Below are 18,731 nucleotides of genomic sequence, written 5' to 3'. Positions count from 1 at the left end.
CAGGAATGGGCTGTCATTCTAGGCCATTGCCAAATTAAAGTATAATCTCATTCCCATAGATTGAATTGACAACAACTAATGTTCTCAAACCTTTTACTGTAAGAAGCCATTAAATATATTGTACAACATTTTTTTTTAGTGGAAGACAAGCAACTAAATGGCTCTAACTAATAGCAACATAAATAAAGGTAATTTATAAAACTGTACAAAGAGACTAAGCAATTTGCCCTCCCTGAATTATTGCTTTTTTTGTTTTCTAATGCATTATAATACTGTTTACAGGTCAAGTAGACAGATGATATTAGGCAACAGCTAAACATGATATCTATGAATTGCACAAACCCTGAAAGACCTAGACTATAAATAAGCACACAGTAAGAAAAACACCATAATAATTTTTCATCATATTTGTAGCTACATTGAAATAAAAGTATGAGGCACTTGATGAGATGTCCACCGTCAACATTCATTTGTCCAGCAACAGCAAAGTGAGATCTAATCCTCCATTCATTAGATGAGGAGGAAGTAGCAGAGGCCACATAAGATGATGAACGCCATCACCCAGTGCAGAGAGTAGATAGAGATGATCACAAAGTCAATGTCAAACGGCCAACCCCACATGTCCCCCAGATCCAACGCATCCAGGCCAAATGCTCTGTGGGGAAACTGCCAGCGACTGGCAGGGCCTCCGTGTCTCGGAAACCCTGAAATAACAAAGACAAAGGAAATAAGTGGGCAACTGTAATTTAAAATCCTTGGGTCTTGAAGAGACGCTTATGCAAATGACATATGACCAACCCCAAAAGATGCGAAAACGCTTTGGACAGTTGGGCAGGGGCCATTTCGAATAGTTGATTTTCTGAAAGGTCTCATGTCTTGAGCGATATATTTTTGGGAAGCATGTCTTTGTAGTTTGATTAAGCTCTGAAACAAACAAACAAAAAGTATTAGGTGGTTAGATAAAGTTTAGATGCACTGAGAGAGAAAATGGACTTTATCTGTTCCACGAACCTTCCTGAAAGAGAACATGGGATATAAGGGTCCTACAGAGGGGACACGGGGTATTGCTTGGCCGATTCTTGGCCAGAGTTCTCAAACAGGGCTCACAGAACACATGACTGCAAGGATGGCACTTGTAGGGGCTGTAATATACGTCTAAACACACGGCACATGTGTATCCCTCTCTCTCTTCATCATCGCTGCCTGTTAGGTCCCACTTCATAGCCTGATAGGTAGAAGTAACACAAGAAGACACAAATAAAACATCACTGAAGAACAAATGAATTATGTTTATAATAAAAAAAACAGACATTCAATTCATTCTCTGTGTAAAAGATGTGACCCACCGGTTATCAAAAGAAGAAAAATTCTCCAATAAAATGACACCAGCTGCAAGAGCCATGTGCAGCTGTGAATGGCTTATTAAGATCCTCAGGATTCTTGCAGCAGCCTATTATGTGGATTTATGCCTGTCTTGATCCACGGATGTATTATTGACATTTTGCCAGAACTCGTCAGTACAACACAGCTCCTCGTTCAATAGCCCACATTCATTTCTTGCTTATCTGACACTTATCATACATTAAACAAACTAGAGCTGTGTACCATTCAGAATAAAGGAAGCAAACAGTATGCATACTTATGATTTAAATGTTACAAGAACGAAACAAATTAAGTAGATTAAAGGACTGCTCACACCAAGGACCATAACTATGAGATGTTACTGTAGCTCATACAGTAGAGCATGGTTCTAGCAATGCCAAGGTCATGGGTTTGATTTCCAAGGAATGCATGAACTGATGAAATGTATACATTAAATGCAATGTTTGCACTTTGGATAAACACATCTGACAAATGCATAAATGCAAATATAACTATAAAGTTTTAATGAGAATGAGAATAGGGAAGTTCACATCACAATTATAATGATAACGCCACAGTTAACTATAATTGGAATCACTTTCAGGACGTTTTTCCAATTGGAATCCACCTGACTTTAAAGATCTCGAGAGTTTAAAAAAGCAGACAACATAACTGCAGCATTAGCTTATAATAAACTGAACATTATTGGGCATTGGTGTGGATGCTAATGTAGTTATAATTAAAGTTATTTTACATTTATCGTTCTTGGTGTAAATGGGCCTTTAAAATGGAACAAAACGTATGCCATCTGTGTCATTTTTAATAATACATTTTCAGTTAATTACCCATAAAATTGTGGTTTATATTATGCTATGTCTAGTTCTGTATGCTAAAAATGTCTTCTTTCAAAAAAGAATAATAGTTATGTCTGTTTTCAGAGAAACATGCCTAATCATTTGAGAAGAAATGTATATCAGGGAACAAATATGCATAATTATTCAAAATGAATTATTTATGTTTTGTCACAAAACTTGTTTTGGACAATGAAATATTTGTATGACTATATACTGAATTTCTTTGAATGCAATTAAATAATTTCAATACAACACCTGTCGGGGGAGGCATATTGATTTAAATGAATTTAACAAAGCCAATTCTTAAACTCTGAATATTGCCCAGCCTTGCTAGATAGTTATTAAATTCACAAATAGGAACAAAGCAAGTCAGACTTTGGCACTCGCCATGACTTTAAAACATCTCACCAGATCTTTTGCCTCCTGCTGTCTCTGAATCCAGCGTTCCTTCTTCCTCTGCTTCCTTCTTAGGCTTTTCAGGCGGTTTTTTTCTCTCTTGTTAAGCTTTGTCTCTACATTGGGTAAGATGTTTCTGATTGGCTCTTCCATCAGTCTGACGCCCTCTGCATCAACTGCTCTGTCCAGAGAAGTTCTACTCTGGGAAGCAGAACTCATATGCTGTTCCTCTAAACTCTCCCGATAATCATACAGCTGTAGTGACAATTCAGGAAGTAAAGGAGCATCTGTGCCTCTCTCAACATTCTCAAGAATTTGTGGCTCTTCACTTGACCCAACCTCAAGTTGAGTTTCAGCAGAGACTACATGAGATACAGGACAGGAGAAGCTGAGGGTTGAGGAAGGAGAGGGAGCTAAGCTCATTGTCTGAGGGAGAGACTCCACCTCAGTGTTCCTCCTTCTAGTATGTTCTCTAGTCCTTCCTGGTCTTGTTAAAAGAACTAGAGGTTTTAGATCCTGATCAACGCGACTTTTACTGAGATGCACAGTTGTTTCATGTCCACAGGTGCATTTGGAACAATTTACAAAATTAAAGCCTCCTAAGCGAGCTCCACAGTACTGGCAGTTTAATTTCCCGACAGTCCAATTGACCTGTGAGAAGGGTACATTTTATCAGAATAGATCATTCCTTTTCCAGGTGATTGTCAATAGCCCAAATTGCATAAATAAAAAACAACTACATGCAAACTCTGTACCTGACCAACACTTGACAAAATCCAATCTGGTAAAGATTCAACATTTAAATGCCACACATTGCATGTGGCTGCAGCCTCTCTTGATGTTACCACCTGTAACAACAATATATATCACTTATATTTAACAATATATAAATGTCACTTAAAAAAACGTACATAAATGAAGATCTTTAACCATTCCAAAATTGAGATATTTTTACATTTAACTCCTTTAAAAAAAATAGATAGTTTTAGATCATAATTCACCCACCTTGAGGAGACTGGTTGAGTCTATTAGACATCTACGGCACTTTCTGCAGCGAAGGTTTGTTGGATCTTCTAGTGAACTTGATTTATCCTGTTCTTCATTCTGTTTGAAATGTGCAGTAGAAAAAAAAAATTTTATACCTCTACAAATCCTTAGGTAGATGAGGGCCGCATGCAACACAATGCATGCATAAAGAGTTGATTGTTGTAATGTAATATCCTTGGTTGTCATCACTGTATGGCTTTATAATATGCCTTTTTCTACATATTAGAAAACTTTTGCTTGACCATAAAACAGGCCAATACAATCTCGTTGCCAGAAACAACACCAAAATTCGTACAACTTAAAAAATATGTGCTGCATTTAGTAATTAACCTCCCACTTCATTTTACGTCCAGTTTGTACAGACGTAAACAGTGTAGTTTTCTCAATAAAGAATCAACAGCGATAGTTCCTGTCCTGGCCGGTGTTTTGTAGTCATTATTGTGCAAATACTTTCTGTTTGACTAATTTAAACATTTGGCAACGTACGTACAAAAACATGTCGTACCACGAAAGAGGTAGCCATTTTCTTCGACGGAATTTCTGAAGAGTTCCTCAAGATGTTTGGCTAAAAGGCTAAAAACAACTGACTGGCTCTGTACTGCTCTGAGTACAGCTGCCTTCACTACGGAAGCCGCAGAGGGACAAAAACCGTCTCGGTTAAAGACATGGGCTTGTTACTGTACGTTCATACACGATATAATTAAATGATTTCTCATTCATAAAGTCATTAGCTTATTTATTTAATCATTTAAGATCTCCCAACCGACACCAAATTTACAGTATGAAATTCAAGTTTGGAAACATTAGTATTTTTAATGTTTTTGAAAAAAGTCTCTTATGCTCATCAAACCTGCATTTATTTGATCAAAAATATAGGAGGAAAAAAAACCAGTAATATTGTGAGGTTATTACAGGTTCATATTACTAAGGCGAGACACCCCAGGTGAATATGGTAAAGAAAATAACTGATAAATATCACCATACTTTGTCTCTAATCATTCTACTAATCATTCTACTAATTTGTCTCTAATCATTCTACTAATCATTCAAGTAGTCTCTAATCACACTACTTAAAAGTAGTGCTTAAAATAATGATTTTCTATTTTAAAATACTAAGGCGAGACACCCTGAATATGGTAAAGAAAATAACTGATATATCATCACCATCCTTTACCAGTTGATTGATTAATAATTGCACAAAAAAAAAATTGTATTACAAGTTTTCTGAAATGTTGTTTAGAAATGCAAATATCTAATTAAATATGCACTAATTTGCATAAATGTATAGAACAAAAAAATCTGAACATTTCATTTAGTCAGGTTAATTTTTTTTTATTTTTGGATATCTCTATTTATCACTCCGCAAATCAGAAAATACTGTCAACAGCCAAAAATAAATACATTTTCACCACTTTTTTTATAATAAAATGTATAAAATCAGGAAAATGATATATGAACAAACCCCTCTGAAAAAACGTTCAGATTATAGATAAGAATAAAACTGTAAAGTTTGGTGTAAGTGTTATTGAAGTGGAGATTTCTGGCTCAGTGTAGGAGGAAAAACTCATTTGAGAAAACGGCCTTTAAAGACTTAAAGACTGTAATTGAAGACGCAAATAGATAAAGTGCTCCAAAAGACACAGTTTAAAGTGTATTTTGGATGTTTTCTGTCCACTAGTCTGAAAAAACACTTTAAGAAAAGCCCAAAAGCCCAAAATCTCAAAATTGACAGATGCATGAAAAAACACTGTTTTTGCCTGTATGTCTCGCCTTAAATATAATTTATTTCTGTGATACAAAGCTGAATCATCATTACTGCAGTTTTCAGTGTCACATAAACCTTGATACAGTTATTATATAATAACAGTTGTGCTGCTTAATATTTTTTGGAAACTGTGATACTTTTTTTAAGGATTCATTGATGAATGAAAAGTTAAAAAGAACAGCATTTATTCAAAATTGAAATCTTTTCTAACAATATAAATCTTTAGGCTACTATCACTTTTTATCAATTTAACACATCCTTGCTAAATAAAAGTATACATTTACTGACCCCAAACTTTTTAACGATATGTATATTGTTGCAAAAGATTTCTATTTTAAATAAATGCTGTTTTTTATTTTATTTAATTTTTTACTTTTTATTCATCAAAGAATCCTTTGACTCTGAAAATTCAGCATTTGCCATCACAGAAATAAAACATATTTTAAAGTAGCCTATATTCAAAGAAAACAGTTTTAAGTTGTGATAATTTTTCACAATATTACTGGGTTTTTTTATGTTTTTTTTTTTTTAAATCAAATAAATGCAGGCTTGATGAGCATAAGAGTCAAAACTTCTTTCAAAAACATTAATAATAGTAGGTTGTTTCCAAACTTTTGACCGGTAGGCTACTATGCTATATGCACAAATAATGCAGAGCAACCTGTTCCTGGAACCATTAGCGCGTGGGGATTACTCTATACATGAGGGATGGAGGAATGAGAGATGTTTGGGCCAAAATGTTCCGTTTTCTCAGCAGCAGACGAGCTACAGCAGGTGGCAGCAGCAGTAATACAATTTTCAGCTCTGCGGGTGTCGAAAACACAAGCTACAGAAGAAAAAAGTTCTACTTTAATCCTTTAAAATGTTAGGGAAATGAACAGCGTTCTGCCAAGTTTTGTCAAGTCATCACCTGTTGGGATATTACTCGCTTCAGTAGTTTGTTTTTACAAATCAGGTAGGCCTATGATGAGGAGAATGGTTTGATCTCACTGGAAGAAATTCTGGAAAGGTGCATGTTGTAGATGAGAGCCCACCCGACACGGTCTGCGTAGGTAACTGACGCGTCTGTGGACCACTGCTGCTGATATAAATGGAGCCGCGTCGTCATAAGTCGTCAGTAATAATGTTGATGGTTGGCATCTCCTTCAAGTGTACGAGCTCCTCTGAATGGAGTAGCGCTGTCTTCTGAAGCTTTTGCGAGTTTTATGCTCTACACGACATGGAAGAATACAACGCCACGTCCTTATCATTTCAGAACGACAGTGGTTTCGATCACCAAATCGACAATGTGACTTTACCTGTGAAGGTTCCTCTGAGTTATCAGATCTCCACGTCTTTGCTGATCGGCGTGCTCATTCTATGTTCCATATTTGGAAACGCGTGTGTCGTGGCGGCTATTGCTTTGGAAAGATCCCTGCAAAATGTTGCTAACTACCTGATCGGATCACTTGCCGTGACGGACCTCATGGTGTCAGTGCTGGTGTTGCCCATGGCGGCTCTTTATCAAGTTTTAGACAAGTGGACACTTGGACAGGTAACTTGTGATATTTTTATTTCTTTAGACATTTTATGTTGCACATCTTCCATTCTGCACCTGTGCGCAATAGCTTTGGATAGATACTGGGCGATCACTGACCCTATAGACTACATGAAAAAAAGGACATTAAAGCGTGCAGCTCTTTTAATAACCGTTACCTGGTTTGTCGGCTTTTCGATTTCAATTCCACCCATGCTGATCATGAAATCTCAGCCCAAGAGTAAAGCAGAAGACATGGCCAATCCTGAAGCTTGCATGATCAGCCACGACCCGTGGTACACTATTTATTCCACCTTTTGCGCATTTTACATCCCTCTGATTCTCATGCTGGTCTTGTATGGACGCATATTCAAAGCGGCAAGATTTCGCATTCGGAAAACCGTTCGAAAACCTGAGAAAAAGAGGGTGAAATGTTTGACTGTGTCGCCTGCGCTTTTTAAGCGAACGAACGGAGAGTTGGGCAAAAACTGGAAAAGCGCAGTCGAACCCAAGCCCGCCGCGTGCGTAAACGGCGCGGTAAAGCACGCGGAGGACGGCGATTCTCTGGAGATCATCGAGGTTCACAGCAATTCCAAAAACAACTTGCCGTTGCCCAACACGCCAAACTCTGTCCCTCTGCTTGAGAACAAACACGAGAAGAACACCGAGGCGAAGAGGAAGCTCGCCATGGCGCGCGAGCGCAAGACAGTGAAGACTCTGGGCATTATAATGGGCACTTTCATTCTGTGTTGGCTCCCATTCTTCATCAAAGCGCTCGTGATGCCTTTTTGTCCATCTTGTTATATGCCTTTGTGGCTCAACGATGTTATTGATTGGCTCGGGTATTCCAACTCCCTTTTGAATCCCATAATTTACGCTTACTTTAATAAAGACTTTCAGAGCGCGTTCAAGAAAATCATTAAATGCCATTTTTGCAGACCTTAAACATACTGCATTTTCAGTTGTAACTGTCAGGAACACGCTTAACCAGTATTGATTGCTCAGAAAAAGAATGGTGTATTTTAACAGCCCTGAAAACTTTCTTTTTAGTACGAGTCGAGTTTAAATATAAATTGTTTACTCTGATTGATTTTATATATCATATGCTATAATTATGATATCAGGTTACATAATGTGTACTGAAAATGTTTATTTCATGTCCATGATGTGAAAATAAAAAAGTCCTACGTGGTTTTGTCCTTGTTTTTTGAATGTAAATAATAGCATGCATCTACAAAAATCATAAATATAGGCTTCTAATGTGTTTGTGAATGAGATCACATGAAAATACATGACATTGTGCAATGCTCAAAATAAAAAATAAAAAAAAATAAAAAAAGGAATATTATATTCTAACAATGCCTGACAAATTAAATCAGGAATAGAACAAAACAAAAAAACTTTAGAAAAAAAAAAAAACCTTGCTTTTAACATTTCACTTGAATATATTAACGTGTTCATTTCTTCGATGGAGAGAAGTGCACATCTATATATAAAAGAATAAACCTGTTTTTTTCCCATTGTGTCGGTCTGCCACATGACAGCATTTAATATTTCACAGATCAAGGATTTCAACAAGCTAACTGCAGGAGACAACTGTCTCATGCTGACACTTACTCAAAGTGCATTATCTGTATTTGCTATGTATAAACATGACTGTTTTTTTCTCTCTCTAGAGACAGGTATGTATTTATTGATGTGTCACTCTCAGTCCATCATTTAAATGCGTCTTTTTACTTTTCCTCTTTGCCAGGCACTTTAAAACCCATTAATCTTGACTTGCGCCTTCATCACCTGTGGAACAGAGTGTAAACCTTGAGTGGAACAATGGATACAAAGGAGCGATAGAGAGGCCAACAGATCCTCTTAACAATTCCCTTCATAAAAGAATGTTTTCACAACAAGATGCGGTGCACATATCTCTTTTTACTTGATGACAGAAATCTCAAGGCTTTTATGTGATCAGGAATGTGCCAATGAAAATTGTGCCAATGAATTATATTAACAGGTCTCCAGCAGGCGCTTTTTATGTCAACTAATTAATTCTTGTGGAAACAAAATTGTCAGTTTGTTCCATAAGTGCTGTAAATATGAAAAAAGGTGCAACTTTTTTTAAACTTATACTTAAAATCATTTGTTTCTCATTAAAGCAGCCAATCTACCGGATCATTTATTTAATTTATTTTTTTTGGAGGATTGCAGTAGAATCGTAGTCTCAAAAGTTGCTACAACAACCCTGCCATCCAGTTTGAATCACTAAAAGCCACTCAACAGAGCAGACACAGGGGTGCTGGTCACCATAGCGACACTCAGATGTCTCAAACTCCGGTTCTGAGGTGCAATTATCTGATCAAAGGCCTAGGACAATAGACAGAGCCCACGTGCACACCCACAGCTGGCATGATTTAGCGACCTGAGGATCCACAGCTATTTATTACCATTGAGAAACCTCCAGAACCCTGCAGAGAAACATTGCTGATCACTCCACAAACACTGGTGAGGTCCATGATTGTCTATTTTGAGTTACAGCTTGAGAGCTTACTAGCAAATATATAGTAAAAACGGTTTGAAATTGGATTACAAATACACTTTTTAAGCCATTACTGGGTCTGTCGAGCTCTGAAAGTGATAAAAAAGTCTTTAGGAAATCAATTTGTCCACAATGCTATATTCCAAATCATGTAAACCCATTAGTTTTGTGTGAGGAAAAGGCCAAAATTGAAGTCCGTATCCAATGAATGTTGGATGGTAGTCAGTGAATACTGTTGAGCCGAGGTATATGAAAATATAATGAATATGGTGGGCTCAAGATTAAGCACATGCTTGTATCTTAATAATTTGGTATATTGACAGCATGCAGTCAAATTAAATGTCAGGAACTAGGTGTTAATTAAATGGAGGAAAAAAAAATGTGACAAGACAATTCATAAGGCTTTCAATGAGATCCGTAAATTCGTAATATTTCTCTATCTTTCAACCAAGAATAATCAGAGGCAGATGCAACGTCAAAAGAAGAGATTCTGGAAAGTCCAATGTAATCCCGCCGGCTGAACACTGATCCTCAAGTGGCCGTTCTTCACAGTGGGCAAGATACAAACAAACTTCCTTTTTGGGTGGTTTGCACAACAGCACTTGTAAAAAACAAACAAAAATAAAACAATAAAAAAAAATACAATATTTCTGTGGTTCACAAGTAGCTTGAGTGTGTGTCAATGAAAGCTTTCCCAAAGGTGGCAGGTGCTAGTATTCAACTTCAGTTAAAGGACATATGAAAGCTAATATCTCCAAACCACTTCATTCAAAATCAGCACAGAAGAAGTGCCCACATACTATATGGAAAAGAAAACCTTTTTTGACAGGCAGTATTCCAAAAAAATTGTAATTCATTGTTCTTTGTCATTTTAGTTTTGGGCTTTTTGCCATTTTTAATGAAAGAGACGGTTGAGAGAAGACAGGAAATGAAGGTGAGGGAAAGTGGGACGACACTAGAATCAAAGTCACGTTTTTGCAGATGGAGCATTAACTACATGGCTACGGCTCTGATAATACACTATATTTTCACTACTACAAAATATATTGTTCATTTCATTCTCTTGTCTCCTGTTATCAATGTGGCATGTTCTACAGGACAAACATGCAGCCTGGTGTAAAAGACACTCACATCAAAGACACACACATACACACATGCAGTCAGGCACATCAAATATTTGCAAGGATGGTACTGGTTCTTGCTTGTTTCCTAAATAGAAGAATTACTTCACGATTCAAAGTCACAATTCAGAACAACATTAATTTGACAGACTCCTTAATGTGACATCATCCATAAAAAAAATTCTCAGTGTTGAAAAATATTAGCTTTATTTCAGCAAACATCCAAACAATGGATATATTATATATATCAAGGTATATATAAAATCAAAAAGACAGCTTTCTTTCATCATATAGGCAGACCTACAGTGATTCAACTGGGAGAAGCTGCAACACATTCTCACACCCAAGGCGTCACTTTTTGTCACTTTCAACCATGCTTCAATATCTGACGCTCAAAGCACCCTTTAGCGTCCATATGTGACGCTTCGGTTATGGGTAGGTTTAGGCGTCATGTAACTGACGCTTTCGGAAGCGTCAATATTCGACGCACAAAGCACCCCCTAGCGTCAATATGAGACGCTTCGGTTGGGTAGGTTTAGGTCTGTGGTAGGGTTCTGCGTCTCATATGGACGCTAAAGGGTGCTTTGAGCGTCAGATATTGAAGCATGGTTGAAAGTGACAAAAAGTGACGCCTTGGGTATGAGAACGTAAAGCCAATATCTGACCAGAAAGTGCTTTGAGAATCAATATATTGACTATGAGTGAATAATTCAGTCACATTTTAGTAGCTGAATACAATGTTTTTGTTAAAATCATTGATTTGAATACATCAAATGTTATGGAAAATGTGATTTAGACAAGTTATATTAAAGTTCTGAGTAAAATATAAAATCCATGGCAAGTTTTCAGTTCATAAAAAGGTTGTGAACTTTTGCTCCACAATTATCATATTCCTCATGCAGCTATTTGAAAATGCTAAATTATACATTATCAGAATGGGAAGTGGTATAGAGTTATCAATTATTCAGATACACTCTGTGGCCTTAGATTGTATGTACATGAACGAGCTATGCATTTTAGATAGAAACAAAGGTTCTGTAATTCACACAACTGCCACTCAGAGGCAAGTATTCACTCAGTCCACAGTTTCACACTATATACAAATAATTATGTATAGGCCTAATATAAAATGTAAAAAATAAAATGCAATTTATATACATATATTTATTTTCAAAATGTATACACTACCATCAAAAGTATGGGGTAAGTCTTTTTTTTTAATAGAAATTAATACTTTTATTCAGTAATGAAGGATGCATTAAATTGATCAAAAGTGACAGTAAAGACATTTCTATTTTAAAAAAGCTGTTCTTTTGATATTTTGCCAAAAAAACAAAACATTTGATGAATAGAAATATGAAAAGGAATATCATGGTTTCCATATTAATCATGGTTCATATAAATATTAAGAAGCTGTTTTTAAAATTAATAATAATAATAATACAAAAAATCTTGAGCAAATCAGCAAATTTGAATGATTTCGTATCATGTTACACTGAAGACTGGAGTAATGATGCTGAAACATCTGCTTATATATATATAATAAATAAAACATCTATTTTAAATTATAATAATATCACAGTTTACAGTATTTATGATCAAATAAATGCAGCATTTGTGAGGCAATTGGTGAGCAGCAGAGACATGTTACCCACCCCTAACTTTTGAATAGTAGTATATATTTATTTATATTTACTTTATAATTTGTTTTTATAATACATCATTATTTTCATACTTATTTATTTGACATTTACTTAGACAGTGAGAGAGATGGAACACTGAAATCAGAAGAGGACAGAGAGGAACAAAGCAATGGAAAGTCTCCACAGGAAATCCCACCCTTTAAAGGAAATTACAAAGGCAGATTCAGGAAAAAGACAAACAGGCTTTGTTTGTTTCAAAACAAACCTATTTTCCTGTTACATTTCCTAACGTAGGAAACACATTTGAAAGCATTTAAATGCATTAAAACATTTAAATAATGATACAAAAAAATATATAAACGCATAAAAAAAAATGGCCCAATGTAAATTCAAACAAAAATGTACTTAGAAAGTGGCTGATTGTCTGAACAGCCCAAAAATAAGCACACAAAGTGAAAACAGCTGTGCTTGTACTTGAAAGCATTGTCAAAGAGCAGAGTGTTCAAACAGGATCACCTGCGTCTGACTCACGCTGGAGAGTCTGGAGGGTCGCAGGACTCCGATCCGCGAGTACACCTCTGCATCCGAGCCGGCTCCCCATGATGGGTGAGGGCTGGGTGGGGTGGTGTGGATGATGGGGGGAGGCACGTACAACACTGGCGGTGGAGGTGGAGGTGGAGGAGTGAGGTGGAGAACAGGTGGAGGTGGGGGAGGAAGAGAGGGGGTCACTGCAGGCAGGCTGGGCTCTTTTAGATCATACTGAGCCATGTGGTAGAAACCGAAGTATTCCAGAGCGTTCCCGGCCTGAGCGACGCGGAGCCTGTGGCGCAGCAGGAGCACCCAATACAATAATGCCAAGATCAAAAGCCCAGCCAAGACCACCCACAGCACAGCCAAACCGAGCTCAAAGTCCCAGCAAACACGGGGCAGAGTCGAGATCCCACAGACCACGGCGGATTGATTCACAGAAGATGGCTTCCTGAGGGGGACATCAGCCAAAACAGTCGTGTTTCTGTCGGTACTTTCAGTGGGCATAGCTCCCGTAACTCCAGACACATACGTTTCTCAACCACACCTGTGAGAAGTGTCTGGGCAGTGGCGAATGCAGTCGACCACCGCTGAACATCTGTTCTGGAGAACGTCGTTTGCAATCCCAGGAATTGGATCAGGGCCTGGCGGCGACTCCTGGTGCTCAATTAAAACAGCAATGGAACAGAATGAACCTTTGTGTGACTTTGTGTGACTGACTGAAATATATACGTGGTTAACCTGCTGAGATCAGTCTAGAGAGCTGGCCATCCTGTGGAGATCTTAGGTCTAATATAGAATTTAATCAAAGGCTTCAGTGAGTCTTGCGCACTAGAGAGCTGATGAGGCTGAGCCAATATTGAAGCCATTTGTGAGGCAGTTGAGCTGTTACTGTTATATCTACAGACTTGTGTAATCATTCAGTCTTCTGAGGTTTGCATAACTTATAACAAATTAAATATTTGTGCAGAAATGAAAGTTTAAATGGATTAAAAACTTACTTTTTTACAGCATTCCATAGAAGTATTCCTGACAAGTACTGAGAGTTGCGCTCTGAAAATGCTAGAGAGAGCATGTGTCATGGAAGGAAATTCAAAGAGAGTTCAGGAAAACATTCCACGTAGGCCTGACTGGGGATTGGCTGGATTCATTATCTCTATGGTTACAGGAAACAGGCAAAGGATGTTGGTCTGTATAGCAGAGGAATTCTCATGTGAGAGGAAAGAACAGACTTACAAAAAAAATGTACAAATAAATAAAACCTTGCTCTTGCCCGAGCCATTGTAAAATTGAGTCACATATAAAACACATTAAAGGTTGTTGACAGCTTTACAGTGCTGTTTACTTTTTGTGACTTCAACTCAAGTATAATTTTAAAGTTGAATAAAAACAATGAGGTTCAAATGTCTCAGATCTAAAAGTTAAAGGGGTCATGAATTGAGAGATTAAAAATCTTTTGACATATAACATATAAATAAAAATATATTTCAAATAAATGTAGTTTTGAACTTTCTATTCATCAAAGACTATTAAAAGGTTAGTTAGTCTTGCGGGTTTGGGACGACATGAGGGTGAGTATTGATGACAAGTTTTTCATTTTTGTGTGAACTAACCCTCACAGTTACAGCTTTGATAATGATGAGAAATGTTTCTTCTCATGCAACAAATCAGCATATTAGAATGATTTCTGAAGGATCATGTGACACTGAAGACTGGAGTAATGATGCTGAGAGTTTTTACTGTATTTTTGATTGAATAAAATGAAGGTGAGCATAAGATACTTTTTTCTCAAAGCATTTCCTTTCAGCTCACAGGCAAATTTATAATTCAAGAAATCATAAATGAAAAAATCCTATAAAAAAATGTATTAATCAATAATATTTTAATTATCCCTCGCCCGCTTTTCTTTTCATGTGCGGATGAAAAGTCTTGTGAGAGACATCTCTGATGAAAATCAATATTTGTTTGTGTACAGAAATTTGAAGGCACAGACCATACAGAAAATCAAAGTTAATCAAAGGACTCTTATGCAATTCAGCTATTGAAAAATGCACAGTTCGACTGAGGATGTGGTGCAGCTCTAAAGGCTTTGTGTATTAGGAAGCACTGTGCTGATGGCATTGGCTCCGCTGTGGTCTCAGCCACCTGCAGCCCTCCTCAGGCACAGCACTGCGAGACAGATTAAAGCCAGTTTACAATCACTCATGTGTGTTCCCCAATGGACAGGTGGGTTAGCATGAACCCAACAATAAAATAAAAAAAAGCTCTCAGAGGCCACTGCGGGTTACCAGAGTTAGGGCAGGACTCAGTAAGTGCATGTCAGTCTCACACTGAGATGTCTCAGCAGAGTCTAAAAACTTACAATTGGGAGAAATAAAGTCCATTTGGACATATAAAGAAATGAAGAAAAAAGCTGAGAATATTTTTTATCCTTAAGCAGAACTGGCTTCCTTCCACAGATACATCTGTTTTATTTCAATACATCTATGACAGTGTGCTCAATCTAATCTTGTCTCTTCACATTATATAACCTGAACATTTTCATTTAGCCACAAGAGGTATTTAGGGGACAAAAACAGGTCCTTGTGTGAAACCATTTAGATGTTGCCCAGAAGATAATTGTTTTTTCCTGCTATGAAAGTGAAACAAGATTGAGTTGTTTGTCTAAATGGCTGTGGAGAAGATGCCTGGTAGCTCTTGACACAGAATCCAATCTTTCAAATAAATAAAGCTTGTAATAGATAAACAAAAAAGAGGAACATTTAATGGTCACTTGTGTTTCACAGCTTGTAAGTTGAGAATAAATAAACCTGTAAATAAAAAAAGTTTTAGAATTTGAAAACAGTTAAAACAAAGAAACATTATGATATAAAATAAATAAAAAATATTGATGATTTAGAACTATTTCTAGGTCAGTAATAAGCAAATTGGTCACAATGACCATGTGAACATTTCATACTTTCAAGTGATCCTATATTATAAATACTTTTATTACTTTATACATCAAATCAGTGTTTGTCATATAAACAATCAATTGGTTAATAGATTGATGTAATTCTAATATACATTTTGAAACGGACATAACAGGAAGAACAGTGAGGGAATTCAGTTGTGCGTTGTTTCACTCATTGTGAGGTTGAATGAACATTGCTAATTCGTGAATATTTTCGACTGACATAAAAAGGAACCTGTTCACAAGAGTCATTTTGTGCGAATTGGACATCGTTTATTGTTGCCTGTAGATAACACTGGTACATGGTCTAACTTTTCAACTGGATTTTAAATTATCGCACATTTAATTGTTTGATTAGTGGATTAGTCCTTGAAAAGTGGAACATACCAAATACTAAGACAATAAAATAGACATACATGAAATAATAAAGGTTCTTTATTGGCATTTGATGGTTCAATGAAGAAGCTTTAACATCCATGGAACAGGTCAATTGCACAAAAGCTTCTTTATAGTGGACAACTATTCTTCAGATTATTAAAAAGTTCTTCACACTAAGAAAAACATAGCTCTTTAAAAAAAAAAACATTCACTGAAAGGTTCTTTAAGAACCAAAAATGGTTCATCTATGGCATCGCTGTGAAACCCCCATTTTGGAACCTTTATTTTTAAAAGTGTAAAATGTTATACCGGAAATTTAATTGGACTTATGTAATGCTTAAATAGAAGCGTTTTCACTTGTGGTATCAGACCTTTGGACCCCAGTGTATCTTATAGTGAAGCATGTGATGCCTGAACATTGAAGATTTAGGGATGTTGTGAATGTCGGGATTGGTGCTTGAGCTGATGGCTGCTATAGGCTCTCTGCTCTGATTGACGCACATCATGACTCAGACTGACGCTGTTTTCAAGCTCTCCGTCCTTCTTCAGAAAGTTGTGATCAGTTTATCACAAACCCTATGAGGAACATTACAATGTGTGTATCATCATTATGGTAGTGTAGGTTTACAAGTGAACTTTTTTTTTAAAGGGACATTGTGTAGGAATTTCTCCCATCTAGTGGTGAAATTGTATTTTGCATTCAAACGAATAATGCTCTCCAGCGCCTCACTTTTTCAAATGCGCGTTGCATCTACGGTAGCCGTTATGTACCAAAAAGCTATGACAGGATGTCTTGCACTTCGAGTTTTTCTTCGGGTGAACATGTTTGTTATTTAAAACAAACTGAAACTTGAAACAACGAAAAAAAGAATGTTACAGTATGAACTACTGACTGTGAAAAACATTAACTATGGTAATTAGTAGTAATGCCTTCTTTACTCGTTATATTTTTTGAAGTACGTGCATTGTTAGATATCATCATCATCAAAGCCTTCTCTAACGTTACTTTACTCAATAGCTGCAATTCATCAAAGAGCCTGTTTAACTTTTAACTATAAATGTTCTACTGTCTATATAATAAAGTACACAACCAAGCAATGAAAAAAAAGCTTGTAATTAAGACCGTAACATTGACTTACCTGTCGAGAAGAAAGCAGGCAACTTCAGCATCTCTTTTGAAAGCTTTCTCCTGCATTAGCTATCCTGACACTGACAGTAACCCTTGTTTTTGTAATCTCCGGTCACGTTTCCTTTTACGATCTATTTTGGACTTTTTCGACGGACGAGGACTCCTTATCCTGTGACTCATATGTATGTATGAATGAACGGTGTATAAATAACCGTGCAGTGCAGCCTTTTAAACTTGCCGCGGCAGTGACAAGCGCCTCTCACTGCTCTGCTCCTCCGCTTCTGCTGGCTTCAGTCACGTGACGCTGGCTCTGAACGAAACGCGTTGTGGAAACGCGTTGGCCTAGTACTTTTTGTCCCTCTCTGCTATTATAGTTTTTCAAGATGGCGGAACTACATGGAAGCCTCCGTGGACTTACCCGTCCCATGTATATAAAGATAATAAATTCTTCGTTTACGAGGATTAGTCTGATCATTGGCAGAGGTATTTGTACACCATTGAGGGCATATTTATGAATAAAAATATAGATTTTAGATAATAAAATACCTAAAAAGCTACACATTGTCCCTTTAAGTGTTTTTGTTGGACATCATGAATCCATTACAATCACTGCAAGTGTGTGTGTAAAGAAAAAAAAACAAGTTTTGATCAACAGTGGTGGTTGCAGTATTGAGATGTCACTTCACATTCAACTCCTCGTGCATTTTTAATAGTTCAACTGAGCAAGACTGCATCCCATGGAGAAGATGGATATACTCAGAACAACATGCTGCTGTCAGGGTTGGAGTGCTATGAAGCAGTATATGTCCAGGGGCTCATGGGAGTTATCTGTCAGATCATCTTATCACACAGAGATGGACAGGACAAATGTCATCCAGATATCACCTAGACACAGGCTAACCCGTCGGCACAGGCTGTTTGAAAAAAAATGCCTGCCTTTTCCCACCAACTCAAACCACATGAACAATTCACAACCTTTACAATACAGAGAGGAACTCACTCACAACTGAGGGAAAAGACTGGGAAACTTTGCAGAGATACTGCATGCTCAAGTCAGCACACACTGTAAAAAAGAGGCGTTTGTAAAACTTTACAAAGGCACCAGTTTGCATGACTTTTATATTTAGATTAAATAATATTATGTATCATGTTTTAGTAAATTTATTGACTGAGTTTAAGAATGTCATATTGCCTATAAAATCGGTCTTTAACTTTAAAATTTTTCACCCAGAACCATTTTAATAGGAATTTTGGTTTAAATTAAACTAGAAAACGTTCTCTGTGGGACTTAAAACTTTTTTTACATCATGCTGTAAAACCATTTTGGCTTTATTTTGAAATAATTTTCAATATGAAATGATTCAATATAGGTGCTTCTCATCTCATCACAGATAGAAGTGTTTCTTGTCTTAAAGGCACAGTATGTAATTTTTGCCGCTAGAGGTCGCTTATTCAAAAAAGCGTAGCTTGATGACACCGTGAGCGAGGAATCATGGGAGTTCTCATCTT

The 18,731-nt window shown here is 36.8% G+C and overlaps 3 protein-coding genes across 5 annotated transcripts; 1 reads left to right on the top strand and 2 right to left on the bottom strand.

Annotated features, from left to right (window-relative positions):
• Positions 1-76: 76 nt before the first annotated feature.
• rnf180b (ring finger protein 180b) lies at positions 77-4,302 on the bottom strand. 2 transcript variants are annotated; one of them, XM_082141187.1, is made up of 7 exons: positions 4,165-4,302; positions 3,618-3,716; positions 3,368-3,460; positions 2,625-3,263; positions 1,012-1,225; positions 799-924; positions 77-704 (listed from the first exon to the last, which is right to left on the bottom strand). In XM_082141187.1, the coding sequence occupies exons 1-7, from the start codon at positions 4,180-4,182 to the stop codon at positions 511-513; spliced, it is 1,383 nt and encodes a 460-aa protein (XP_081997313.1). In that variant the 5' UTR covers positions 4,183-4,302; the 3' UTR covers positions 77-510. The 2 variants fall into 2 exon arrangements, with proteins under 2 accessions (XP_081997313.1, XP_081997312.1); XM_082141186.1 differs by having other exon boundaries at positions 4,150-4,291.
• Positions 4,303-5,950: 1,648 nt separating this feature from the next.
• Positions 5,951-8,131, top strand: htr1ab (5-hydroxytryptamine (serotonin) receptor 1A b). The gene has a single exon (XM_082141163.1). It carries the CDS (start codon positions 6,644-6,646, stop codon positions 7,883-7,885), a length of 1,242 nt encoding a protein of 413 aa, XP_081997289.1. The 5' UTR covers positions 5,951-6,643; the 3' UTR covers positions 7,886-8,131.
• Positions 8,132-10,781: 2,650 nt separating this feature from the next.
• On the bottom strand, positions 10,782-13,859 carry LOC309477758 (uncharacterized protein). Of its 2 annotated transcripts, none has more exons than XM_082141167.1 (3): positions 13,764-13,859; positions 11,239-13,425; positions 10,782-10,915 (listed from the first exon to the last, which is right to left on the bottom strand). In XM_082141167.1, exon 2 carries the CDS (start codon positions 13,267-13,269, stop codon positions 12,721-12,723), a length of 549 nt encoding a protein of 182 aa, XP_081997293.1. In that variant the 5' UTR covers positions 13,270-13,425; positions 13,764-13,859; the 3' UTR covers positions 10,782-10,915; positions 11,239-12,720. The 2 variants fall into 2 exon arrangements, with proteins under 2 accessions (XP_081997293.1, XP_081997292.1); XM_082141166.1 differs by having other exon boundaries at positions 11,239-13,419; positions 13,764-13,854.
• Positions 13,860-18,731: the final 4,872 nt, after the last annotated feature.

This window comes from Leuciscus leuciscus (assembly GCF_965113295.1).
Source record: "Leuciscus leuciscus genome assembly, chromosome: 16".
Classification (NCBI taxonomy): Eukaryota; Metazoa; Chordata; class Actinopteri; order Cypriniformes; family Leuciscidae; genus Leuciscus; species Leuciscus leuciscus.
The sequence above is the reverse complement of the archived record's forward strand: the minus strand, read 5'-3'. Positions and strand labels throughout refer to the sequence as shown.